Source organism: Megachile rotundata, chromosome 11, assembly GCF_050947335.1.
Source record: "Megachile rotundata isolate GNS110a chromosome 11, iyMegRotu1, whole genome shotgun sequence".
Lineage (NCBI taxonomy): Eukaryota > Metazoa > Arthropoda > Insecta > Hymenoptera > Megachilidae > Megachile > Megachile rotundata.
The window spans coordinates 15,495,143-15,520,933 of record NC_134993.1 but is presented as its reverse complement, the minus strand read 5'-3'; the positions used below and the strand labels follow the sequence as shown (position 1 = coordinate 15,520,933).

At 38.7% G+C, this 25,791-nt stretch overlaps 4 protein-coding genes across 17 annotated transcripts in view; 2 read left to right on the top strand and 2 right to left on the bottom strand.

The window, feature by feature from the left end:
- Window positions 1–264: 264 nt before the first annotated feature.
- Window positions 265–8,202, top strand: Lap1 (leucine rich repeat containing protein 7 lap1). 8 transcript variants are annotated; one of them, XM_076536990.1, is made up of 12 exons: window positions 265–762; window positions 870–1,036; window positions 1,121–1,256; window positions 1,338–1,627; window positions 1,694–2,405; window positions 2,665–2,855; window positions 3,054–3,161; window positions 3,374–3,833; window positions 3,907–4,179; window positions 4,276–4,394; window positions 4,797–4,868; window positions 4,941–8,202. In XM_076536990.1, the coding sequence occupies exons 2-12, from the start codon at window positions 881–883 to the stop codon at window positions 5,115–5,117; spliced, it is 2,694 nt and encodes an 897-aa protein (XP_076393105.1). In that variant the 5' UTR covers window positions 265–762; window positions 870–880; the 3' UTR covers window positions 5,118–8,202. The 8 variants fall into 8 exon arrangements, with proteins under 8 accessions (XP_076393105.1, XP_076393106.1, XP_076393104.1 ...); XM_012290997.2 differs by having other exon boundaries at window positions 266–762; window positions 4,276–4,718; XM_076536991.1 differs by having other exon boundaries at window positions 3,907–4,394; window positions 4,797–4,857; window positions 4,941–5,093.
- On the bottom strand, window positions 8,190–13,367 carry Dbct (Dihydrolipoamide branched chain transacylase E2). Of its 2 annotated transcripts, none has more exons than XM_003705710.3 (5): window positions 12,836–13,367; window positions 11,151–11,275; window positions 10,322–10,805; window positions 8,942–9,337; window positions 8,190–8,568 (listed from the first exon to the last, which is right to left on the bottom strand). In XM_003705710.3, the coding sequence occupies exons 1-5, from the start codon at window positions 12,872–12,874 to the stop codon at window positions 8,332–8,334; spliced, it is 1,281 nt and encodes a 426-aa protein (XP_003705758.1). In that variant the 5' UTR covers window positions 12,875–13,367; the 3' UTR covers window positions 8,190–8,331. The 2 variants fall into 2 exon arrangements, with proteins under 2 accessions (XP_003705758.1, XP_012146398.1); XM_012291008.2 differs by lacking the exon at window positions 12,836–13,367 and adding an exon at window positions 11,754–11,893.
- The window catches only part of Atg4b (Autophagy-related 4b), a 48,204-nt gene continuing 31,604 nt past the window's right edge, over window positions 9,192–25,791 (top strand). The window contains exons 1-4 of one of the 3 annotated variants that reach the window (XM_076537000.1): window positions 9,192–9,330; window positions 9,446–9,688; window positions 10,118–10,166; window positions 11,989–12,042. The gene's annotated coding sequence lies outside the window, so the exon portion shown is untranslated. Of the gene's footprint in view, window positions 9,331–9,445; window positions 9,689–10,117; window positions 10,167–11,790; window positions 11,922–11,988; window positions 12,043–12,438; window positions 12,580–25,791 lie in introns of those variants that run through there. The other 2 variants (XM_076536999.1, XM_076537001.1) reach the window with 2 other exon arrangements.
- Window positions 13,950–25,791, bottom strand: part of mGluR (metabotropic Glutamate Receptor) — a 33,579-nt gene continuing 21,737 nt past the window's right edge. For 3 of the 4 annotated variants that reach the window (XM_003705712.3, XM_076536993.1, XM_076536994.1), the window contains 4 exons: window positions 25,631–25,743; window positions 23,559–24,215; window positions 22,558–23,029; window positions 13,950–15,830 (listed from right to left, as the gene is read on the bottom strand). In XM_003705712.3, coding sequence (XP_003705760.1) covers window positions 15,685–15,830; window positions 22,558–23,029; window positions 23,559–24,215; window positions 25,631–25,743 — 1,388 coding nt within the window. In that variant the 3' untranslated portion in view covers window positions 13,950–15,684. The remainder of the gene's footprint in view (window positions 15,831–22,557; window positions 23,030–23,558; window positions 24,216–25,630; window positions 25,744–25,791) is intronic. The other variant, XM_076536995.1, reaches the window with a different exon arrangement.

Genomic DNA, 25,791 nt, shown 5'->3' with positions numbered 1-25,791 from the left:
ATATAGGATTCGCTTGCTGTTTACGATGAAAATTACAATTAATTCAGGTTATTGCACAGCTAACCATGTTCAATAAATGATATGCTACATTGAAAGCTGTTGGCTTTCAATCGTTTTTGCTCATTAGTGACAACGCACTTGAATAAAATCTGTTTCTTTTTGTCAAACCTGGTTAATACAAAATTTTTCAATGTTCGTTGAACCGTACAGATACAATGAGAAATATCGATGCATTATGAACGGACCATTAGTTCATCGAAGGTTTTTCAGTAAATAGTAGACTTGTATGGTCGTTCGATTCTCACAAATGTGTCAAATTCTTATACTTTCAAGGGAGATCCTTTACTACTCTGTTAAAGCAATTCATCGTTAACTACGCTAATTATACGAAAAATGAAAATGTGTAACGAGTAAACAGTGAGATATGTTCATGAGGGAAATCCTTAAAGAGAAATATCGAATAACCTACATCTCTTGACATCTACTTAGCGTAGATCACCGCATCGTAACGCTTTGTGAATAATTCCCATTTGTCTGAGGAAGAAACTTCTCAATATTGTATCGCGTATCGTAATATTCGCTATGGTGCGACAAGAAATAACTTTGACGAAGCCAGCTCGAAAAAAACGGAACATTGACGTCTCAATGTCCGAATGATTTTCAAAAATTCCATAGAACGATAGTCTTTAGCGAGTTCACAAATCTGTTTGCTTACCATAGATATATCGATGTTCTTGAAGAATCATTCTTGAAGTATTATAGGTAATTGTCAATTACCTATTGTTGCTGTGTGAATCACTTATGCACAATGAACCATACTTTCAGCTTATTATTGACATGTATAAAAATTAAAATATATTTATTTACAGTTATTCATGAAATGGGTAGTGCTTGGTGGCAGTGCACTGCATGTTTGAGAGCACAAGAAGAAGATATCTGCGAGTTACAGTTAAATCACTGTAATCTTTATGATGTACCACCTGATGTGTTCATTTATGAAAGGACATTGGAAAAGCTGTATCTTGATGCCAACAGAGTAATTATAAATATTAAAGAATTGTTTTTATGCAGCTGCTAACATTTTTCATTTTTGAGAAATTACATTTATATTTTATCGTAGATAAAGGATCTTCCAAGGCCACTGTTTCAGTGCCATGAATTGCGAGTACTTTCTCTTAGTGATAATGAAGTCACCACGTTACCACCCGCCATAGCATCATTAATTAATTTAGAATATTTAGACCTCAGTAAAAATAGTGTGTATAGAAACATTATTCATAAAATTTTTGTTGTAAACACTTAAGTATGTTTTGTTAATACTATTTTTCTTTTTTCAGGTATTAAAGAATTGCCAGATAGTATAAAAGAATGTAAAAACCTTCGTTCTATAGATATCAGTGTTAATCCTTTTGAACGTTTCCCAGATGCTATTACTCATATTGTTGGATTACGAGAATTATATATAAACGATGCATATATAGAATATCTACCAGCAAATTTTGGAAGACTTTCAGCTTTGAGAACGTTAGAACTTAGAGAGAATAACATGATGACATTGCCAAAGAGTATGAGCCGTTTAGTAAATTTACAAAGACTTGATATTGGTAATAATGATTTCACTGAATTGGTAAGTTTGTGTTTGTCAAAGTGATACAATGTATTGATATGTATTAAATTGACAACATTCTTACAGCCTGAAGTTGTGGGGGATCTCATCAACCTCACAGAATTGTGGATAGATGGTAATGATATTAGACGTATACCGGTTAACATTAACCAACTTTATCGTTTAAATCATTTTGATTGTACAATGAATGCAATCCATGTTATTCCATCAGAGGTAGAAGGGTGGAGAGATATTTCGATTATGCATCTTTCATCGAATGAAATTTATCAGTTACCAGACTCTCTTTGCTATCTACGTACAATTGTGACTCTTAAAGTTGATGACAATCAATTGAATGCACTGCCAAATGACATTGGACAGATGTCAAGCTTAGAGGAGCTTATAGTTACTAAGAACTTCCTTGAATATTTACCATCGTCGATAGGACTTTTGAGAAAACTACATTGTTTAAATGCAGACAATAACTACTTGAGATGCCTTCCACCAGAAATTGGAAGTTGTACTGCATTATCGTTGCTTTCATTAAGATCAAATAATCTAACCCGAGTACCGCCTGAACTAGGTCATTTATCTTCGTTAAGAGTACTCAATCTTGTGAACAATTGCATCAAATTTTTGCCCGTTTCGATGTTAAATCTGAGTAATTTAAAAGCATTATGGCTGAGCGACAATCAAAGTCAACCGTTAGTGCCGCTACAACAGGAATTCAATTGCGAAGAGGATATGATGGTGTTGAGTTGTTTTATGCTCCCACAGAAACCACGGCAAGAACTTGAACGTAAGTGTCTTCATTCATATAGTGATGTCTATGTGTTTTACATATGTCGTCATGAATATAATCATAAATAATTAATAATTAAAACACACAATACGTTATTGCTGCTAGTGGATAATGAACAGGAAGATGAGGAATGAAAGGGTAAAGTACAATCTAATGAATTGAATGGAGCAATTATATTTTGTATTTTTTTTAGAAGTATTTTGAAACATGTATTAATGTACCATTAAAGTAATGTTTTATTTTATGTCGCATACAGAAGTAACACCGGCTGTAGGACTAATTTCGAGTTCAATCGTTGGCACTGGAAAAAGAATATGTTTTGCTGCTGAAGTAGAATCTGAGATCCCTAGGCAACTTCATCGAGCACCGACTCCCTATCCTAAAGAGCTGCGCAACCTTGCTAGGCATGCCCGCAATTTGCATCATCAGTCCGCGCATGATCAAAGAGTAAGTGTTATACGGTATTGTTTCTACCACTTGTTACGTTTAACAGGGTGAAAAAGACGACAAAAATTTAAAATAAAATAGCACTGGAAGATACGAACAATTTCAAGTTCTATCTGTGCTTTTTATTTTCATTTTTGTGTATTTTTATATTTTGATCGAAATCGAAAATATAGGAAGATGGCCAATTGAAAATTACAGATGCATTTAGAACAGGAGACTATGATCAAAGAAGCTATTATTGCTACAACTACTCTGGACCTTACCTCAAAAACCGGGACCTGTTTTTCGCAAAGTTTGTTTAATAAGGTATTGAGAATTATGGGAAGAAAGACAATTTAGTAAATTCCAGAGTAACTATTAATAATGTTAACGAGTTCAATGAACACTAATAATTTGATAATTCTAATAAACATTTATGATATAAAAATAAAATGAGATTCAGTATAGCATGAATATTGATTATAGAAAATTTAATAGGTGGAATTCAAACTGTAATTTAATGTTCATATTCTCCACAGGGTTCGCATGTTTTACTTTCACCTACTGAACGTCATATGTCAAAAGGATACAAGAACAACAGCCCTACTGATGTTGGAACAGAACAGTCCGTTTCAGAAGAATCTTCTGACGAAGCGAATAAGACAGTACTTGCGAAAGAGAAAAGCCCGGATATTCGAGAAGCAAAATATATTCGTAATCCTACCTCCGAGTATCTTTCCAAGCCTCCAACAGTAGCAGACTACGTGAATTCTACTTGGAAACCGGATGAATATTCGAAAGCGAATACAGCAAAGATCGTGGAATCAGAAAAATTTATAGATCCGTATAAAAGTATACCTATTGCCGTGGGTACTAAGAACACAGAACAGATGCACATTCAAACGCCAAAACTGAACGAAATTCCACCTGTTCCGCCACCGTATCATATCGCTGCTGCATTTTCAAAGAAAGCGGCTCTTTTTCAACAGTTAAATCAGTGTACGTTACTCTTCATTATATACAGATAATTTATACCATTAAATTGACTAAGAAAAATTTATTATTTTAACAGCTCAGTCAGACTCGTCCACGATCACTCCTCCACAAGCTGAAGTTAACGTAACAAATTCAAGAACACCTCAGGAAATGCAAACACAAAATTATGATGGAGTAGAATCATTTAAAGTCGCGGAACACGTACCTTTATATAGTGATCAACTTTCATTGAATAATACAGATGCAACAAATATTTCTGTAACTGATGGGAAAACTTCCAATACTGAAGACCAAACAGAATCTAATGAACCGGAACAATCTTTTGAAGGGGACCGATTATTGAAACCAAGTAGAATACCTATTTTAAAAACAAAGCATCTAGAATCTACGAATTCTCTTTCGAATAATGATCTATCAAATAAGTGTATAAACTCTTCCGTTGAAGATTATGAATCCACGAAAGTACTGGACCCGTCGTGCATACCTACATCACCGGTAACCGGGAAGAAATATCGAAGTCCGCTCACTATACAAGCAAAGCTTTCAGATCGGTCAAAGAAAACGGTAAACGGAAATGTCTCCAATAATAATACTTTATGCGATAACGTGGTATCAGTAAATTCAACAAATTCGAATGTAGATGATCAAGATACAAATTTACAAACTGTATCTCATGAAACGTCTCTAAATATGAACAGTCCTGTACTCGTAAGAAATGAAACTAACTCTGGTCGAAGTACGCCAATTTCAATTAACAATAAATCTCAGAATGAGGTGACCAATTCTAATATTGATAAGTACAAGGTTACCGGGACAAATGAATTATTAAACTCTGAAAAAAAGCCAAGATTTAAGTGGATGTTTGGACCGCATAAAAATGCTAATGTGGTACGTTATTCCCCTTGGTAGAGAAATTGATGAAAGATATTTTTTACTTGCACTATAATGAACAATTTGCATTTACAGTTACCTGTTCAGGTGAAAAAAAATCCAGGTCTTGGTTTCAGTATAGCCGGTGGTGTGGCAGGTGCAGAAACTGTAAATATTTGTAATTCAAAGTGAAAGTTACAAGTTATTATAGACTTTAATGTGTCCTTCTGTTTGTCTCAGGGAATTATAGTAACTAAAGTCAATCCAGATGGTCCAGCACAAGGTACACTTCGACCAGGGGACAAAATCTTGGAAGTGGATGGCATAGATTTCACAAAATCCGATCACAATAATGCTGTGGCTGTTCTTCGAGCTACCGGTGCAGTGGTATCCATGATGATCAGTCGTCATCAATAACGTTAACTCGATGGAAATTTCTTATTTTCCAATTTCGTCAATTAGTTTACGCACATTAGACTGAGTACGTCTCATGTAAGTTTCTTTTTTTATGGATAAAATTTGTTGATCGAGATCGACAAACTTATATCCAACGTACATGCAAGAACATAGTTGACTTTGCTTTGAACGCTTTTCACGATAGTGAATCGTACTCTTTGCGACTGATCTGTACGACTGAAACAGCGTTACCAAAGGTGAAAGTGGGGGGCACATATTCGAAGAAAACATTTCTGGCTTCCAGTGGTCGTATGACTATATAATAACGTTTTGAAGGAACAATAACAAGAAGCAAGAATTGATCCTTAGGTTATATCATAGATTAAGAACCTGTTTTCTTGCACAATTGATGAAAAAAAGAAAATTGAAATGTGATGTACAAGAAAATTATTTTTAAGACAAATTTCACCATGGGCCAATCCACAGCTCACTCGTATTATATATTGCCCACGTAAATAGCATAAGGTAGTAACTATTTAGTGAACAATTTAAGATAAGTTTCTTCCTGACTTTCAAACTCCATAAAAGTGTTGTTTTATGGTGTTGGTTGTATTTATGTCAACTCACTTGTTCTCTTTGCAGAGAGCTGACAATGTGCCAGAACAAAATACTATTTATTAATCGTATACATTAAAAATGATTATGTATAAAACAAATATATATATAACGTATATATATATATATATATATACAAAAGTTATCTCTGTCACTTGGGCAGGATTCTTATAGATATTTACTTTATGTTCTTTAAAGTATTTAGTACACATAGATATATTTTTTTTCTACAAATCTATTCATACAAATTTTATAATTTATGTTTAAAATTTTGCGTTTATCTCAAAACTATCTGTGAGAATCTTGTTACAGTAAGGATAAAGGGATATTCTTCTATGTGCCGTAATTTTATTCGTAACATTTATAGCTATTTTGTTGGAAGTTCCCTGAAATACTCAAATTTAAATTGTTTATACAAATCACATTCTCACATTTCATTTTAAACGATTTTGCTTGCCATTGATTCGTGATATGTTTAATTTTATTGAACGCTTCTCTTTTACTCATGAAGTCAGCTTTTAAGTTTTTTTTTATAAAATTAAATTTTTATTGTTGTGGTTGTGAATTACTATATTTGATCCGTTCTGTGCTAAAGGAACAAATGTATGTACCTTGTAGAAACTGTTATTTAACGACAGTTATTAATATGGTATGATAATGCCGAAACGTAAGATAAAACACTACTTTTCTATGTTAGTGGAGGTATATCGAAAAATGAAAGTTATTCATGTAAATGGAGTAGAGCTGTGAGATAAATGTTTAGAAAGGTTGTACAATGATGTATAGGCACAAGCGAAAACTGTTCGTGTCAAGGTACGAGTTAAAACCAGTACGCTATTTGTACCCCAGAACTTTTACAACAAGATAACGATATCGCACTTCGCTTTACCTCGCATACAGAACAATTACTGTGCACATTCTCATTACCTATGCATTCTTTGTTTATATATCTTACAGTTTTAATTAGCTTTTGCTTATTCTAAGGATCTTCAAGGAGTATGTTTTATGCATTTGTGTAAATGCATTTAAGTACTGTGTATTAATTGTTTTTATATTTTTTGAAATGTCTTTCTGCATAGAATCGAAATATTTTCTGATGTTAATTTAAATATGGAGTTTGTTAATAATTTTATTAACAGTTCCATGAAAATAACGTTACAGTTACACGGTAGCTATATAACAGGGGTATATATGTATGTATATGATATACGTATATACGTGTGTGGGTTGAGCATGACTTAAAATGTATACGTCTTATTTTATTCTACTCTCTGAGTATACATTATTTGAAACTGTGAGAAGCTTAGAACTTCCATGATTGAGAATTACGACAAAAAGTTTTATATTTTCAGAAGGATTCCTTCAAATATATCACGTAGAATTTACATGTTGATATATTTTCGAAAGAAAGAAAAAAAGAAGAAAAGAAAAGAACAGATTATTTTTGATCCTCACTTTACTTCTGTATTTTGTGAAAGTAATTTTAGGCAACTATATACTCAATTGTAAAGTATTCTTAGTAAAAGTTATATGTGTTTTAGTTATTTTTGCGAGTATACGTAGTTCTACTATACAAAAGCAGCTTTGTATTTAAACTTCTGAACTAACTATATTACCAACAATAATCTGCATACCTAGTCATATTGGAAAATAAGAAGTATGATCAAAGGTGGATTATACCCATCACCTAACATCTGTATTTCTAGTAATATTTTGTGTAGTTTTTTTTATACCAGTTTTACCTATAAGAGCTATGATAGAAAAGAATGATATATTTATATATGCATTTATGTTTCGATCAATACTCTTTACGTGTTTATTCTTAATAAGCGTACAAATTTTGCATGCGTATTCATTTATTTAAAGTTTAAAAAGTATTGTTGGAGATTTGAATTAGAACCATTCGTGGAATCAAATGAATATTTTAATTATTAAATGAAAGATTTTGGACCATAAGAACACATATACACTCTTTTCTACTACTCTAATTACTAAACAGACTGACTACTTTTTGAAGAAATATTTAAGTGGCATTTAAAGGAGTGTAAAGATTGTACTGGAAGCGTGTGATTGAAAAAATATAATACATTAAATTGTATATATGCAAATTACAAGCATATAAATGAACAAGTGGTAGTACTTGTACAAATTTTCATTTAATTATGAATCTGTTAAATTAAACTTCCCTTTCTTTTAATGTTAATCTATCGTTACAACAATGGAACTTTTGCTTTGTATAAATAGAACCATTGTAGACCTTCAAATCGGTACAACCACTTTATATTTTTTTGTATATCCTATTTGAATGGTTTGTATGACATTGTATAATAGATTTATTGTATGAAAGTGCTCACAGTTTGACCGATCACCGTATAGTAACTATCATACAGTTGTAACACTTTGAATATGTTAGAAAAAAAGATATTTTACCTTTCTTAAAATGTCCTAGTTGGTTGTGCAGCAATAAATAAATTAATATTTACGTACAAAATGTTCAGATCTTTATTGTACTTAAATAATACAGCGATATGTTTCAACAGAGTAAGTATATTTTATCGTCGTTGAAAAAATATTTTCGATTAAAGTATTTTTCAAGTACATTTCTTAAAATTCTGCGAAGTTACGCGCCTATTAACAGAAGCGTAGGATTTTCGACGTAGTGTTTCCATAGATTCGAATATTTCGCCATAGTGACGCCATCTACAACTCGATGATCGGCGGCCCAGCTGATCGCTATTATCTTCGCAGCAACTACATTCTGTTTATCATCGAATCGAGGTAACGTTTGCACTTTTCCAAGTGCACCGATTACGATTTGAGGACTCAGAATTACCGGCTTCGTGTACGTACCGCCAATCTGTAAAGATAAAATCTTTCGAATGGCGCCATAATATCACGTGACCGAAGTATCGAATAAATCGAATAGATCGATGTCCTAGATCAGTGATGGCCAATTGCGCATACGCGGTATGCGAGTAAACAGGCTGATAACCTACAGGCGCTATATATGTCAAATTATAAAAAATTTTCAAAATCTGAGAATTTCTAAATTCTCCCCAGTTTCCCTAACATGCCAGTGACTCTTCTGCCGGCACTCGACTTGTTCATCACTGTTTCCAGATCAATTACATCGATTTTGAATAACAACTGAGAGTGAGTTTAAAGTGATTTAATTGTACAACGATTGATGCCACTTAATATCGATAGATTGAAAGTTTTCATAGACTTACAACGCCGATGTTCGATAAGGAGAATGTTGTCTGCGATAAATCGTTCAATGGTATCGACGTCTTCCTGCCAAGTTCTTGAAGTCTATTCAGTTCCCTCGCAATTTCCACGATACTCAAGTTTTGAACGTTTTTTATATTAGGTACTACCAGACCCTCCGGTGTGTCCATAGCGATCCCAATATTATGGCTGTCTAAAACTTGCAGGCTTTGATTTTCCTGGTCGAGCCACGCGTTCAATTGTGGCACTTTTTCCAACGCTTTCGAGGCTGCTTTAATGAAGAAGGGCATCAAGCTTAAGGAGACACCCTGCTGTTTTAAAGTGTCTTTCACTTCGTTCCGGTAATCCGTCAATTTATCAACATTGCATTCGTCGCTGTACACGAAGTGAGGTATGCTCTGTAAACAATTCCTTCGTTTTACGTAACGTCACCGCGTTAATTACACGTTTATTTGGGGCATGTAATTAACAAAGTCAGCAATCATATGTGCACGTTATATTTGCAGGCTAAAAAGAAGAGGGATGAAGCGATTGAAACATCTGTGCTTTCCGGAACACTTTAACCGTGTTTCGTTCGTCAACGTCGACGGGAAATTCGGCCGAGTGGTCGGATTCGATCGATTGCTATCAATCGCGTGTGTCAACGTCACTTTTAGGCGACGCACTTCTATTATCGGTTTGCCGTGATTCTCGTGTTCCAATTGCTGACACGGTGCGCACAGAATCTCTACCAGAGGCAGACTTCTGTGGTACGATTATCGAATTACGGTCTTCTTTTTTTCCTTTTACCGCGGGCGGTCATTTAATCGTTAAATCAGTTTATTCGACGCGCCATTAGCCGTCCATTGATTTATAACGATTAACCAATCGCTTATTTAGTGGACACGTGATAGACGAAATTCTGCTAATCTTGCAATTTACGCATGATTTACATTTTAACCTGCCACAGCTTATTAATATCGCGGTTAATAGGCACGCTTTGTGATTTCATTCACGTAGATAGCAATCTGACTGGTCAAAATTCCGACTTCTTTTAATACTTTTAACTAGTGTATTATTATACTAATAATATTGTTATTATATTAATATTGTTATATATTATTATATTCTATATATATATATATATTATATTATATATTATTATAAAATATTAATATCAGTGAAATATTATTTTTTAGGTGGTAAAGCATGCAAGACCTACAGCATGAAACTTTTAGCATAAAATAGGTAAGCTGATCTGTTAATCACTTAAAGAAGTTTTATGAGTTGCTGACAGCTTAAGAATTTAGGAAAGTTCAAGACTGAAGTGAATGGTATTTTGTTACATTATGAAGAGAGAATTTCTAGCAACATGGTTGTCCCTAGGGGAAGATCCAACTTACCAGAGATTGCGTCATCGTTTTCCACATATGCTTGCTGTAGCCTTTTATCGGCACCTTCTCGGCTGTTGGTTTTTCCTCGACCCTTTTTTCCTCGGAACCAACAGAAATTTTTTTCAAGTGAGCCAATATATCCTCCTTAAGCACTCTCCCATTTTTCCCCGTGGGAACGACGTCTTTTAACTTAATATCGTTCTCCATGGCTATCCTTCTGACCGCCGGGGTAGCCAGCGCTTTTTCTATTCCAATTTGTTTTTCTCCCTCGACTTGGACGTTCCCTTTGTTCTCGATTACTGTACTTTCATCACTGTCACCGTCTAGTTCGATGTCCAGCAACGCGTCCCCTATCAGAGCTACATCGTCCACCTTGTAGTGCAAGGCTTTAACTAATCCGTCGTAACGGCTGGTAATCGTCACGGATGCTTTGTCGCTTTGGACCTCGCAAATGTTATCGAATTGAGACACCCGGTCGCCTGGTTTCACGTACCTATGCATTTCAATGCATCGAGTACAGTTCAGTTGTCTTTACGGTACATTAGGGCCGAAACACATTGTCCCGCATATCTGGTAAGTTATGCGTTTTCGACCCAAGATTTTTTAAGTGAAATTTCTATAAACATGACCTAACGTTACGTCAAAATCGTGAACCCAAATTTTGATCCACAATATAGAAGTTTCACTTCGCAACGCGTTCATGCATATATTTTTTCTCGAACGACGCATTCTCGAGGGAACGTATGATAGCGAAGAGCAGAGATAAGAGAAACAGTCTGTAATTGTCAAGACTTGTCGCAGGTATGACGGTTAACGGAAAATTCATTGTTTTGCTCACCATCCTTTTATCGTGACGTCTCGAATTCCTTCTCCGATATCCGTTAGTCTGAAGGGGACGACGGCTCCGCATCGAAAGCAGCTTACAGAGAAGAATCGACATTTTTGATCGCGTACATTCCTACCCTAAATAAACATGGATTTCTTTCTGTATTCGTCAGCAACTTGGAAATCCTGGTTCTTATCTTTAAATAATTGCGCTTGTATATATTTTTGTTCATATTTGTTGAGAAAATCGAGTGCTGTGTATCATACTAGTGCCATTATCTTTCAAATTTGGCGCGTGAAATTGTTCGAAATAGTACGCGATCGATTATCAATATTCGATCGAAATGTAATTATATTACATTTTATTTGTATATTATATTTGTTAAGAAAATCGAGTGTTGTGTATCATACTAGTACCGCCATTATCTTTCAAATTTGCCGCGTGAAATTGTTCGAAATAGTACGCAATCGATTATCAATCGATCGAAGTTAATTATATTAAATTTTATTTTTGTACCATATTTAAATGTCTAAAACATAAGATAAATAAATAAATAAAATAAAATAAATTTAGTACGCAAAAATATTTAAAAATTATTGATATAATAATTCGTACTATATCATTCGATAGTGCATTTGATTCGAGTAGTACATCGGCAGCCATCTTTAGTTTGAATTATCCTTCGTGCGCGTACGTCGAACGTCGTAAAGTGAATTAAAAGTTGTGAAAATAGTTTAAAACTGCAACATGAATATTAAAAACGTGTTGTGTAATGCGATTCGAGTTAGTATTCAATAATTGAAATCAATTTCTCAAGTAAAGCACTTGTTCATGAATAATTTATTTTCAGGACTCAGGACGCACGCTAATCTTAATGGAGACGATAGGGAAATCGCCAGCATCGGTGAGTCATTAAAAATTGCACAGCTTATCGTACTTTACAATATCAAAATTTACAATAATGCATGTTGCGATAATCTTAAAACATTTTAACGTTATAAACGCAAATATTTGAACGATATATTAGTCGTTAAAATCGTGCTGATATTGCGCGGGAAACGTTATCCAATCCTGTCAAACGCTTCGAACGATTATCCAATACGAACGCCTCTTACATGAGTCATTTACTTTAAAATTTGTCACTAAAAATGAACGGTTATAATACTGTTTTTCAATGTGCGAAAGTTGGACACATAAATTGAGTTTGAGACGAAAATCTAAATAAAACGTTATTTCGCGAAAATACGAGCGGCGTCGCTAACTTTGACGGGTCAGTCACGTCGCGTGTTAATTTCATTTATCGTGCCACGGCTACGTGTTTATTGCTTCAGTAATACTCCGTCGTATAATTTGTTTGAAACCACAAAATGAAGTGTATTGTAAGAGGCGGTTCTCTCGCTGAACATATTAACTCAAAGGTTAAACAAGGCTGACATAAACGGTACGTAACAAGACCAATCCTACGTGTTACGATTAAACGCATCGAACGTGTGAAATATTTGTCCCCGACTGTTTACAATGTTCGATAAATCCCCCTCAATTATGACAATATGTAGTCGCGACTCCCCGAATAGTATGCAAACAACCGAAGATTTCCGAGAGCAGCCGAGATTGCACGAAGGGCATTCTCCATGACTCGTATGGTGCACAATATTTCGATTTATCTGGAAATACGTTCGTTTGACAGGTGCTCTTACCAGATACGCCAGGGCCATGAACCTCCACGTTGAAGCCATTCTCGAACAGGTTTTCAATTTCTAGTGATCAAAAACAGTTTCCAAAAAAACGAGAGACGACAATCTGTAGAAAACAGCGCGTGTAACTTTCAACGTTTGTTGTTATCGTGTGTACGCCGTTATCAAAATATATACTCGCAGCAAAGTTACGCAATAGTAGTTTGAATAACAGTCAACACTGGCGTTCTTCGACGAAATAATCGAATCGCCGTAAATCAATTATTCAATCGATCAAAAATCTCGTTCCCGAATAACCAAGGTTCATTCCGAATGTATGTAGTTTGATTTGTATTCAAATTGAATGCCGGTTCCTTTCGTACGGACAAAGTGATCAGTCGTGGTTAACCATTAAAATCGTAATTGTAACGGATCCTGCATTTTACTTGTATCTTTTCGTGACATGACAGCACGGTGCATGCTTAATGAGAAACAAGAATATCGGGATTTTGTGTCAGTCTATTTCAGTGACCCTGGCGGAATACCGTGGTGTTTTATTAATGCCAACGAAAATTGGACTCTGCATGGAATACGGGTCATGAATATTCTTACTCGGGTCACCGGCTATTAAGATGCGCTCGAACGTGAAACAAACTTCATGCAATAATAGCCGAGCACCAGAAGTGGAGTTTATCAGTTACGGTCAAGGAAGACTTCCTTTTGTTTTTGCGTTTGCTATTGTTATGACATCAGGCTAGGTTAGGTTTAGTTTCTTTTACCAAGTCCAACTTCTTAGAGACTTTAATTCATAATTTAACTGTTTAAATAAAGAGGTGTGTAATTTGACTCTGAGTCAGCTGTTCACTGGCCGCCATTTTGTGAACAGTGAAAAATGTTTTATTTTACCAAGAAGATCTTAATTCTCAGCATTCTTACCATTGTAGAGTGCTTCGAAGCGGATTAAAATTAAAAGCAGACGGCTCCTGAAAGATGCAATCCAGAACAGGATAATTTGATTCTCGCTGCGTTGCTAATTTGTCTGTCACTAAAATAATTCCATAAATCACCGTGGCACGGAATATCGTTTAATTTTTTTCTTGTAAGCAGGATAGGAGTGGTATGGTAAATAATTCAAGAGTTCATTTTGACGGGGCAACTCTATTTCAATGTTCGGTGTTATAATAAAAGATACAAAGTTATCTTTTTTTGTACGATGCGTAACGCATTCGCGTCAACTTCACACTCTTGTTTTTGAAATTTCCGAGACGCTCGTAATTTTCGAACCGCACGATCGAAGATTACAATCTCCGCTGAAATTGTAATTTTCGATTTCTCTCTAGAACATCTATGAACGTGCGTTTTCGACTAGAAACTAAAAGTACTAGCCATGTTTTAGACAATGAAAATCGAAGGTGTCGAACAGATCGAGTGTGAATTGGTCGTACCAGGTTGAGTCGCCGATTAAAGCGATTTATTGTCTACCGTTCGTGGAAGAGTTTCAAATTTGCCGCCACTTGTCCCCACCCTCAGACATGTATATATATCTCTCGCGAGCTACGTTTAAAAGGGTCGCACAGCGATCGGTCGAATTGTACCTTCTTTCATTGACTACTTGTTAATCATTTTTTACAAAACAACTCTTTCGTGTGAAACATGCTAATTATTGAAACGGTGATAACCAGAAGGGGACGGTATAGAGAACCGGATATATCGAACAATACGTGATCGAATCCTCGATCGCGGTCTTTTTGAAACAGTAAAGCAAGATACAGTCCCCGGCAACAAACTTAACCAAATTATCGAATGAACTCGAAGAGAATGTACCTATCTAACGATATACATGTTATATACATCCCGCGAAATTGTAATAAATGTTTGTTCCTTCTCTCTACGAGTGTGAACAATGAACGTCACTCGAAACAAGCTAATTACAATTTGCGTGATTGAACCGTACAGGAATAATTCCTGGCACCAGTACTTTCGACCACCGTCGCGAATAATTAACTGTTGAATTTGGTTACTCACTGAAGCTTCAAATTGCAAATTTTATGATTAAAATTTTGAACGAGTGAACACGCGATATCGCGTGATGGTAAACGTAAATGTCACGCGATATCGCGTTGATGTACTCGTGCCAGTGATTCTTCTGTATCAACGTATCATCTATATGCATGTATATGTATATGCGTGTGTTTGTGTATCATTCATATATATGTAATTCACGAGGATAACCGTTAACAGTAACAATAACGACAACAGTGATCGCGACACGAATGATCTCGATATAATGAGCGAACAAATACGACAGTGACGATATGATCAATGTCGTTATTAGATTAATAGGCAACGTAGGTTTCCGTCCTAGTTTTTAGTCCATTTCGTAACATTAATCGACGTCGATCTAAGCGTATCTACAACACCGTTCCGCGAATATCCAGACGCTTCCCTCACGAATTCAGAAAAATGTAGAGGTAATAGTACTTAAAAAAAGTAGTTTTGTAATTAACGGTACGTTTTATCAAAAGATCAGAGCAATTTCTAAGAAAAGTCGATTTGAAAGTTAGAAAGAGTCTGGATACTTACGAACGATAGCACACACGAACCCGTTTTCCATCGTGTTTCTCGATCTAGCCTTCGAAGTTAGTCACGGTGATAGCTCAAAGATCCTCCGCGATCTTTATACTCGATTTTCTACACAACATTTCTCCCACGACCGATCAGAATATCATCCCCTTTTTATTAACACACGTTCCCACCATTCACTCGCGATTCTCCCTCCTTATCGGTTGGCTCGCTGCCAGGGTAGCCCTGGTGCTGCGAAATTTGAATTACGACCCGCCAAGGTGCTGTGGTTTCTCTCTTTTCTTCTCTCTCTACAGTTGTGCCACTTGCTCGTTATTAGTTTTCGCCGATGTGTTCGACGCTAGGGAGATCTCCGTCACGCCCACCGATGTCTGCACCGCTGCTGTTAAGGCGCTTTGAAGGGGCATGCTCTCGCTGGTCAACTCGCAACCTGTGTCTGAAATGCAGAAAAAATAGTAACGTGGCTTCAAGGCCGTACTTTTTGAGGTCTCGCGTTATATTGCATGGAATTTCCTATGCCTTGAATTGCCTCGCGTTATATTGCCACGTGTTGTACAGACACGCGTTGTATTTTCCTACATTAGATTCTTCAGACGTTGAACCGCTATGCGTTTAATTTTACCACGCGTTATATAGCCTCGCGTTATATCACCACGTGTTATATCGCCATGTGTTATATTAACACGCGTTGTATTTCACGCATTAAATTCTCCAAGCGCTGAATCGCTACGCGTTTAATTTTACGGCGCGTTATATAGCCTCGCGTTATATCGCCACGCGTTAAATTTCCCGGCGTTAGATTCTCCACGCGTTTAATTCCTTTGCGTTAGATTTTCCAAGCGTTGAGTCGCTACGCGTTTAATTTTACGGCGCGTTATATAGCCTCGCGTTATATCGCCGCGCGTTAAATTTCCCAGCGTTAGATTCTCCACGCGTTTAATTTCTCTGCGTTAGATCTTCCAAGCGTTGAGTCACTACGCATTTAATTTTACCACGCGTTACATAGCCTCGCGTTATATTGCCACGCGTTAAATTTCCCTGCGTTAGATTCTCCACGCGTTTAATTTCTGTGCGTTAGATTTTCCAAGCGTTGAGTCGCTACGCATTTAATTTTACTGCGCGTTATATAACCTCGCATCATATCGCCACGAATTATACAACCACGCGTTATATCGCCACGTGTTTAATTTCCCTGCGTTAGTTTTTCCAAGCATTGAATTGCTACGCGTTTAATTTTACCATGCATTATATAGTCTCGCGATATATCGCCACAAGTTATGTAACCTCGTGTTATATCGCCACGCATCGTATCGCGATTCGTTGTATTTCCCCGTACATTCTTCCTATAGATTCCTCCCACATCGAATTGCGTCGCGTGTGATATTAGTTGTATAAACCTTCCTGTATCCTCACGGCAATATAGCGAGAGTCTATTGTATTTGTATATGGTTATTGTGACAGCTAATTGAAACAGCATTAACGTTTAGTCGGTGGTTGTTACGGTTCCCTGATGCGGAAGTAATGTTTAAAAGGATGTTGAATTCGATTCATGAGATGCAAGGTATTTCTGAATTTAACTGGCAGGCTACAGTTTATGAATAGGAATAGAGAGATGTTAACAAGCGTACACTATCGTTTGTAGCTCCGAGAAATTGCTGGCTCGAACGGCATCCCCGAAGGAAGATATTTCAATTAGGATTGCGGTATAATTTGTTCGAAATCAATTAGCCATTTAACAGTGCTCGGAGATAAATCTCAACGTTCCGTTTTATTGTTTCGGATCCTTTTATTGTTCGATGTTCAATTTTGTACGTGTTTAAAGACGAATGAATTCGCTGTTGGCGAATAATGGTACACGGTTGATTAATCTCGAGAATCTCGTTAAACAAATTCGCGAACAGATCTGATAAATTGAATCTTCGATAATACAATTTAAATCGCATTCGGCCATTTCATCGTGCGATTAACCGAAAGAACGACAAATTTTACATCTGCGCTATATCGAACGCTTTCGTCGATTCGCTCATTATCAAAATTTATATTTAATAGTCTCGATGAAATTTTTCGAAGCCTTAAGGCTGATTAACGACCAAACGTCGAAAGCGATAAGACGAAAGTGAACGCGAAGAAGATTGTCCGCGATAATTCAGCTAATTTCACGATACGGGAACGCGGACGAAGTGTCGTGTAATTAGGGAAACTTTGGAAGCGAGTATTTTGCAACAGGCGTTAGGGAGGTCTGACTGTGAGGTTCAGGAAAGCAGTTGAAACTTTCCGGAACAGCACTCGGAAATGAAAATTGCCGCTATTAGTTCGAAACTTAGACTTCAGTTTGGAAGAACAAACGCTGACCATCGCTCTCGCTATCTTCGCGATCATTCCAGTTAAAACTGTTTTAATTGGAACTCGATGTTTGGATGGCCGACTAATAACGTCGCTTTATTACTTGCTTCCCTTTTGATCAATTTTTAAAATGTCTATTATAGTCGAACCTCGTTATATGGCCCTGCACACAATTCTTATACTTGGTGTTACGTATAGTATTTTATAAAACTAAACGTCTATAAGTATACTTTTTAACAAAATACAAGATCTACATAGAATATATAATTCTCAAAAGAATTTGGTTCTGAAGGAGTCATGTCTATATGGTCGTTGAGGGCCATATAGCGAGACTTGTGCTTAAAAGCGTCGAAACTTCTGTTACAATGATTTGGGTCATATAGACTTGTACCTAAAAACGACGAAACTTATGATACAACGATTTGGGCCATATAGCGAGACTGTACTTAAAAACGACGAAATTCTTGATACAATGATGTGGGTCATATAGACTTGCATCTAAAAGCGATGAAACTTATGATACAACGATTTGGGCCATATAGCGAGACTGTACTTAAAAACGACGAAACTCTTGATGCAATGATGTGGGCCATATAGACTTGTACCTAAAAGCAACGAAACTTATGATACAACGATTTGGGCCATATAGCGAGACTGTACTTAAAAACGACGAAACTCTTGATACAATAATGTGGGCTATATAGATTTGTACCTAAAAGCGACGAAACTTCTGATACAATGATGTGTGCCATATAGCGAGACTTGTACCTAAAAGCGAGGAAACACCTGATACAATAATGTGGGCCATATAGATTTTTACCTAAAAGCGACGAAACTCTTGATACAATGATGTGGGCCATATAGACTTGTACCTAAAAGCGACAAAACTTCGAATACAATGACGTGGGCCATATAGCGACTGTACTCAAAAGCGACGAAACTGATACAATATAACGACTATAATTTTTAGAAAGATCTCCATTAAAGCACAGGAGAAATTGTGGAACGATTATTAGTTTAGTATAGATAACGGAAGAACGGTGGCACGAAGAGTATATATCGATTGTTTGCGATAAAAAGGTTAAGAAAGACCTTCGAGAGAAAGAAAAATATCGTCGTCCTCTCGTATCGATGGTAGTCGACACGGCGTGAACAAGGACGAGTTTTCAGTCTTCCCTGGAGGGTGAAAAATGTCGATTGTAATTAGCGTTAAAAGCTTCGGATCGCACCAATGGCGTGCTCCATGTTATGCAATATTAACTACGTGTTTCGGCTCCTCCGTTAACGAACGGGGATAATTAGTACGCAGTTAATAATACATTCCGGATTGATCGATCGACGAGGAGCCGTAGCAGGCCTTGAGTTCGAGTGTTGCGAAGAGATAAGCGAATGTTTTCAATTTTTCCTTCGAAATTTCGACCCTCCAGTAGGTGAACACTCGGTTAATTTTCATCTCGTGAAAGTGCAATTTCCGTAAATCTTTTTATCTCAAAATGTCATTTTTCTTTAAATAAATTTTTATGATGGAAAATGTTATGCGAACTGCATCAGAGATGCATCTCTGTTCCGAAAGTGGAAAAATGAAAGAGAACTGTTTAAATTGCGGGTTGAAATTGCTGCGGGATTGGATGGATGGGTTTTAAAAAAGCATTGGTTAACTGTGGATACAATACGTTCGCCAAATTGCGATTTAAGGAGAAATAAAAAGAGAAAGAGAAATGCAGTGTCGCAAGGGAATCGATCCGCAGTTCCTAGCGTTCGCCGGCTGAATTTTCAACGTGGACTACGAACGTTCTCGCCACTTAAATCCTCTGAAAATTTAATAGCCCGTAATATCCGGCAGGATATAGGGAGCCAGGCAGCTCGTTCGTCTAACTATTTCGCGAAATTCCATGTAGATTGCACTAGCTGCAAGATATTGTCGCGACAAAATGAATTTCTTCGATTTCTCGCCGATCCGTGGACTTCAAAAAAATTCGTTCGCTTATTACTAACAAAATTATTCAGATTTTCGTTTCGAAGATCGACCAACTAAATTTCGTAAAACTCTCGTATCTGTAGCGTGTAATCCTTTAGCGGAGGATACAGGACCGTTTCAGAGAGACAGACGACCGGACGTGACGTGCACTGGATCCAGGAATTAACTTAACCCTTTGGATACGACCGTGACGAGCTGAAATGCGTTTAATTACACCTACAGAAACGTCAACCTGATTTTCCTCTGCTTTTCTACGAGTACAATAGATTTTCCGCTGGAATTTTCTTGAAAAACTGCGTTTTCATTTACGGCTTTTGCTGTTAATATGGCGTTCTTGGAAATTGTGATATAGAAAAGGCTTTTTTATTCGGTGATATAATACGTGGTGAATATACGAAGCGAATATTACGTGTGGTGATGTAGTGGCGAGAATCAAATAGGGCAAATTTAATGCACAGGATATTTCATGTGTAGTGAATCGCATATGTGGCGATATAGTACGAGGGAAGTATTACGCGTGGCGATATAGTGCGAAGGAAGTATTACGCATGGCGATATAATTCGTGGGAAGTATTACGCGTGTAGGATCTCACGCGTGGTGATACGACGCGTTGCGATATAACACGTGGCGAATTCCACGCGTGGCGATATAGCGCGAGGGAAGTACTACGCGTGGAGAATTTGAAGCGTAGTAAATCTCACGCGTGGTAATAGGACGCGTGGTGATATAGTGCGTGGCGAATTCCACGCGTGGTGATACGACGAATGGCGATATAACGCGTGGCGAATTCCACGCGTGGCGATATAGCGCGAGGGAAGTACTACGCGTGGAGAATTTGAAGCGTAGTAAATCTCACGCGTGGTAATACGATGCGTGGCGATATCGCGCGTGGAAAATTCCACGCGTGGCGATATAGCGCGAGAGAAGTTCTACGCGTGGAGAATTTGAAATCATAGTAAATTTGAAGCGTAGCGAATCTCACGCGTGGTGATACGACACGCGGCGAAATAATGCGTGGCAAATTCCACGCGTGGCGATATAACGCGAGGGAAGTATTACGCGTGGAGAATTTGATATCATAGCAAATTTGAAGCGTAGCGAATCTCACGCGTGGTGATACGACACGCGGCGATATAATGCGTGGCAAATTCCACGCATGGCGATATAACGCGAGGGAAGTACCACGCGTGGAGAATTTGAAATCATAGTAAATTTGAAGCGTAGCAAATCTCACGCGTGGTGGTACAATACGCGGCGATATAATGCGTGGCTATTCCACGTGTGGCGATATAACGCGAGAGAAGTACCACTTGTGAAAAATTTAATGCACATACAAGCACAACTGCAGTAAAGAACCGCTTAGATCGGTTTAATAACGGTTCGATAATCTTATAGAAACAATATCCGAGAATCGAGGACGAAGTAAGATAAAACTATCAAATCCTGAAAGGAGTATTTCCTTTCCGAGAGAAAAGTTATTCATGGCAGTAGGAGAGATAATGGGGTATACCTTTAGCCATCAAAGCGATTGAGTTAATAATTTAGCATAGGAAGAACAATTGCAGTTATTATCGTTACCGTCTTAGTAATCGTCGGGTTATCGCAGAGTACCCGTCTCCCTGTAACTAGTACCGTAATTACAATAGACAGTGGTAATAGGAGAATCGATTTCCATACGGAAATTAGAGGGAGAGACGATCTGCCGTTCTGCCGGCAATAGAATACGCGTTAAATATCGGGTCAGCGTAAGTAACAGTATCGTTCACCTTCGACTATGTAAATATGTAGATAACGCATTATCTAGTCGCAATTTGCAACTGCAAATTACTCTGTAATTGCTTCGCGCCAATAACTAGCTATTGCTGTCTTGTTACCCCATTTTTATTCAGAATAAATTAAACATCAGGCTCTAGTTGAAATCATACAAGACAGAACTCAAGAAAAGTACCTAGATTTTCGAGTAGCATCACAGAACTCCTCACGGAGTTTGCTAAATTCCCGGTTTATATTTTAAACCGTAGCGATTGAAGCGACCACGAAACAACGAGGCATAGAGAAAGTTTGTTTTCCCTAGTTCCAGGCTCGACGACGTACAAAATTGACTTCGTGTCACGATGAAGTAGTAGGCCGACAAAGAAAATCCATCGTGTCGTCGGGTCGCGAGCGTGGAGCGGGAGGTACAAGGTGTTGGCATCGAGCCGAGTTTGCCTGTGTGTTTCGAAGCTTCATAATTTGCGATCGAGTCAGCGAATTCGGTTGCATTATTAGCCCACCGTGTTCGGTTCCCCTTTATCGCTCGAACAGATCCCGAGGGAGACAAAAACTGTCGGACGCTTCCTCCGGAAAAAAGAAAGATGCGAACATATTCTATTCGCGCCATTCCGTGTTTGTTCTCGCAATCGATCGCGAATGTTCCTTTTTTATGCCAGCCCACTCCAGATTTTATGGGCACCTAAAGCGCGCGTTCCGTTTAATAATGGGCTCAACGACGTTGATGGTCCAGCCATAAATCTGGTCTTAGCGCAGCGAAATAGTCGAACGAGCAATGGGTCGAACGAGATTACGAAACGGGTCTGGATTAAATTCGAAACGGATGGTGGCAACTTTTGTCGATTCAAACGGAAATTAGGACTGTGGAAACTTAGTTACTTTGCGCCTCTATAGTTAGGTTAAAGATTAGAGGACGAAGTTAACGTTAGCTTTAGTACTTAGCCCAAGGTAACAGACGTAGCAACCTGGTAAATATACCACATCGGCGAACGTAGTACCACATCGATCCTTTGCACAAGTATACCTCGCACCTAAATAATCCAAAACTACGAGAGATCATGAATGACTCACATTTGGTGATGGAAGACGTGCCGGCGCTGCTGCCCTGCTTCTTAAACTTGTCTCCCATGGTCACCTTCCGCCGTATATTCTTATCCGGCTGAAAGACGATGATGTACACCTTCGGCGAATACAGACACACCAGAGTCACAGAGGCACTGAGGCTGATCGCCACGCAGAGCGTTGTGATCTGAGTCTCGTGCGCGTTTCCAGTTCCAAAGTAGATCGGCACGAACGCCAGCCAGATGATGCAGGTGGTGTACATGGTGAAACCGATGAACTTGCTCTCGTTGAAGTTCTCCGGGATCTTGCGAGTCTTCACCGCGTACACCGTCGAGATCAGGATCAGCAACGCGTTGTACAACTGGGAGAAGAGGAAGCTCATGTCCTGGATGTTGCACTTTAGGATCACCTGCTTGCGGTCTGGGTACGAGAACCTGGTGCCTGGGGGCTCGATGATCATCCACACCAACGTTAGCACGATCTGGAGGAACGTATACATTGTTGGGTCATTCGGTACTCATGTGACTCTTCAGGGATGGATGACTGAAGGATGTGTAAGTCCTAATCCACGTTAACACAATTTGGATGAATGTATACAGCATCATAGGATCATTCGGTATGAGTTGGATGGTTTGATTGGAGTGATGGAGTGATGGAGGATCAAGGACTGAAGGAAGGGTGCCCAAGTCCTAATCCACAACGTCAGCACAATCTGATGAACGTGTGTACAGTATCATTCATTAGGATGTTCTGATTGACTCTGCAGAATTAGGGAGAGATGAAGGATGACTGAAGGAAGGATGTCCAAGTCCTAGTCCATAACGTTAGCAGGATCTGGATGAACGTGTATACAGTATCATCCATTCTGATGTTCTGATTGATTCTGCAGGATCAAGGAGTAATGGAGGATGTCTGAAGGAAGTGCAGGTCCCAATTAGATAATGTGGACTCCCACTAAGTTTGGACACCCACAGGGCTTATGTACATACATGACCTCTGTCCTAGCTCACCTGCAAGGCAATAAGAGCAGCAGCGATGCACACCTGAGACGTAGGGCTGATATACCTGGGCCTAACAGCGGACCTAGAAGCGGAGTCAAAGATCCTGGCGATCCTGTTGGTCTTGGTCAGCAGTGCCCCATAGACAGCGCTGAAGCTGACCCCGACACCGAACCTCTGTAGTATGCAGGTGACCGTGGTGGGTGTGGCGAGCAGCAGGAAGGTGTTCAGATAGCAAACGAGCACTCCGGCCAGCAGAATGATCGTGAGCTCCCGGCCCGACGCTCTGACCACGGGCGTGTCCCTGTGGTGGAACAGCAGACACGCGACCGTCAGTGTGGCCACGATCCCAAGGCACGAAATCACCGCTGGAACGATCGCGAAAGCGCTGTTCCATCTGATGTGGTTGATGGGCAGCTGGTAGCAACCCCGCTTGTCCTCGTGCGGCCAGTAACCCGGCCCACAGTCCACGCAGGTGTACTCGTCGTAGACGAACTCGTACTCCTCGCACTGGTCGCACACCCAGCAACAAGTGTCACCCTGTTGCTTCTTTATCATACCTGGCTCGCAGGGCAGGGAACACGCGGAGATCGGTATGTCCTTTGTGCCCCGCGACCACACCAGCTCCTCCGTGTGGATGTCCAGGGAGTTGAACCATTTACCTACCACCTGGCATAATTTACGTTAGTAAGCAAGTGTGGTACTTTTATAAAATACGGGAAAGGATGAGAGGATTAGGTGTGGCATTTAACGGACTGTGTTTCGATATGGGGATTTGATGGACGACATATGTGGACCGCGAGGATGTGTCACACATGGCGAGTCTAACTCTTGGAGATGTAACGACTGGTTAGTCGAATATGTAGGGAATTTAATATATCACAAATTTAACCTGCAGCGAGTGTAACGTCCAGCAGGTTCAGCATAAGGTGAATTTAATGCATTGTCATGCATATGAATGATGAATCTATCACATGATGTACCATATGTGAAGCGCCTGAATAAATTGCACATTTTAATGATATATTTTTTAATTTATGTATTTGAGTGCTCTCGTATATTTCATAACAATTTGATGTCTCGCAAAGCCCTTCACAATTGTAAAATGTAACGCGTTTGAAGAACAGTGATTGACGTTGAAAATGCTCGTGATTCTAGGATGGCACTCGGTGTTCATTGCACGCGCATGCCATTGAATGGCGGTTACTTTCTTCGTATTTTGCAAATGTCAGGAAGAAATACGAGCGCGAACTATTATCTGGGGTCTAGAGGGATAACTATATCACTCGGCGGAAAGCATCCGCGTCTCTCTCCGCCAAAGATACTCCACTTTGATAATGAGATATATTCGTATGGAAATTGAAATACGAGCGCAACTTTTCGAAAAAAAGATGACCTGGTTTTTATTTCGAACAAATGGCCGACTTGGTGGAAACACGGAGTTCTAACTTTTTGACGATTTAAAGTCACCTTTTCCGGTTGTCGAGGGCGGGGTTAAAGGTTATATTTCATCGGTGTAAGTTGTATCGGACGTAGGAAGGTGGATGCAACGAAGGTCACGTTGCAATTTATGTGCCGTCGCTGGTTTATCGCTGGAAACGCGACCGATGCGGCTCGTTCTAACATTGATTTACGATTTTTATCGAAAAACGATCGTTAATTGAATACAAGAGGGAGTGGCCGAAGGGTGTAGTCAGAAATTGAAAATGCACCCTTTCACGTTGTAAATTCTTCGCCCGAGAATTATTACTTCCTTTCGCTCTAATGTTCGAAATATGTTCCGTAAAACTCCAGAAAAAAGCTGCAGCACGAAAGTTATTTCGAGTTCCCGGGAAAACAGAGGTTTTCCCAAAAGTTTTCCAAAAGAGTAATTACCCGGAGGCCGTTGAAATTCGCAGGCTCCAATAAGAGCAGCATTCGGTTTTGACATTATACCGGGGTCGAACGAGCGTGAAAAGTGGCGAACATTTACAGCCAGTCGAGTTTGCCGAAAGTTCTTCGCGGCAGAAGAAGGAGACAAAGCGAGGCCGTATTTCAGAAGTTTTAATTAATCGAGAGAAAAAGTCAAAAGTGCTTTCGCTTACCCGATAGTGGTATCCATTAGTAACGTTTTGGTCCGATTTCCGGAAGTTGAGGATCTCGTAGCGTGCCAGACCGTCTCCGTGCTCGTCGAACTTCACCTCGCTGCCGGCTAGATCTGGAATCAATCGGTTACTCTCGTTATATTGCCGAATTCAGGGTACGA

Excerpts from the sequence above, each read along its gene's own strand:
- Lap1 (XM_012290996.2), top strand. The coding sequence starts at position 881 with ATGGGTAGTGCTTGGTGGCAGTGCACTGCATGTTTGAGAGCACAAGAA. Across the intron at positions 2,856-3,053 it reads AGTCCGCGCATGATCAAAGA|ATGCATTTAGAACAGGAGAC; the intron begins GTAAGTGTTATA and ends TGAAAATTACAG. Across the intron at positions 3,834-3,906 it reads TTTTCAACAGTTAAATCAGT|CTCAGTCAGACTCGTCCACG; the intron begins GTACGTTACTCT and ends TTATTTTAACAG.
- Dbct (XM_012291008.2), bottom strand. The coding sequence starts at position 11,801 with ATGGCTGCCGATGTACTACTCGAATCAAATGCACTATCGAATGATATA. Across the intron at positions 11,276-11,753 it reads ATGCACTATCGAATGATATA|GGTAGGAATGTACGCGATCA; the intron begins GTACGAATTATT and ends ATGTTTATTTAG. Across the intron at positions 9,338-10,321 it reads AAACGATGACGCAATCTCTG|AGCATACCTCACTTCGTGTA; the intron begins GTAAGTTGGATC and ends AATTGTTTACAG.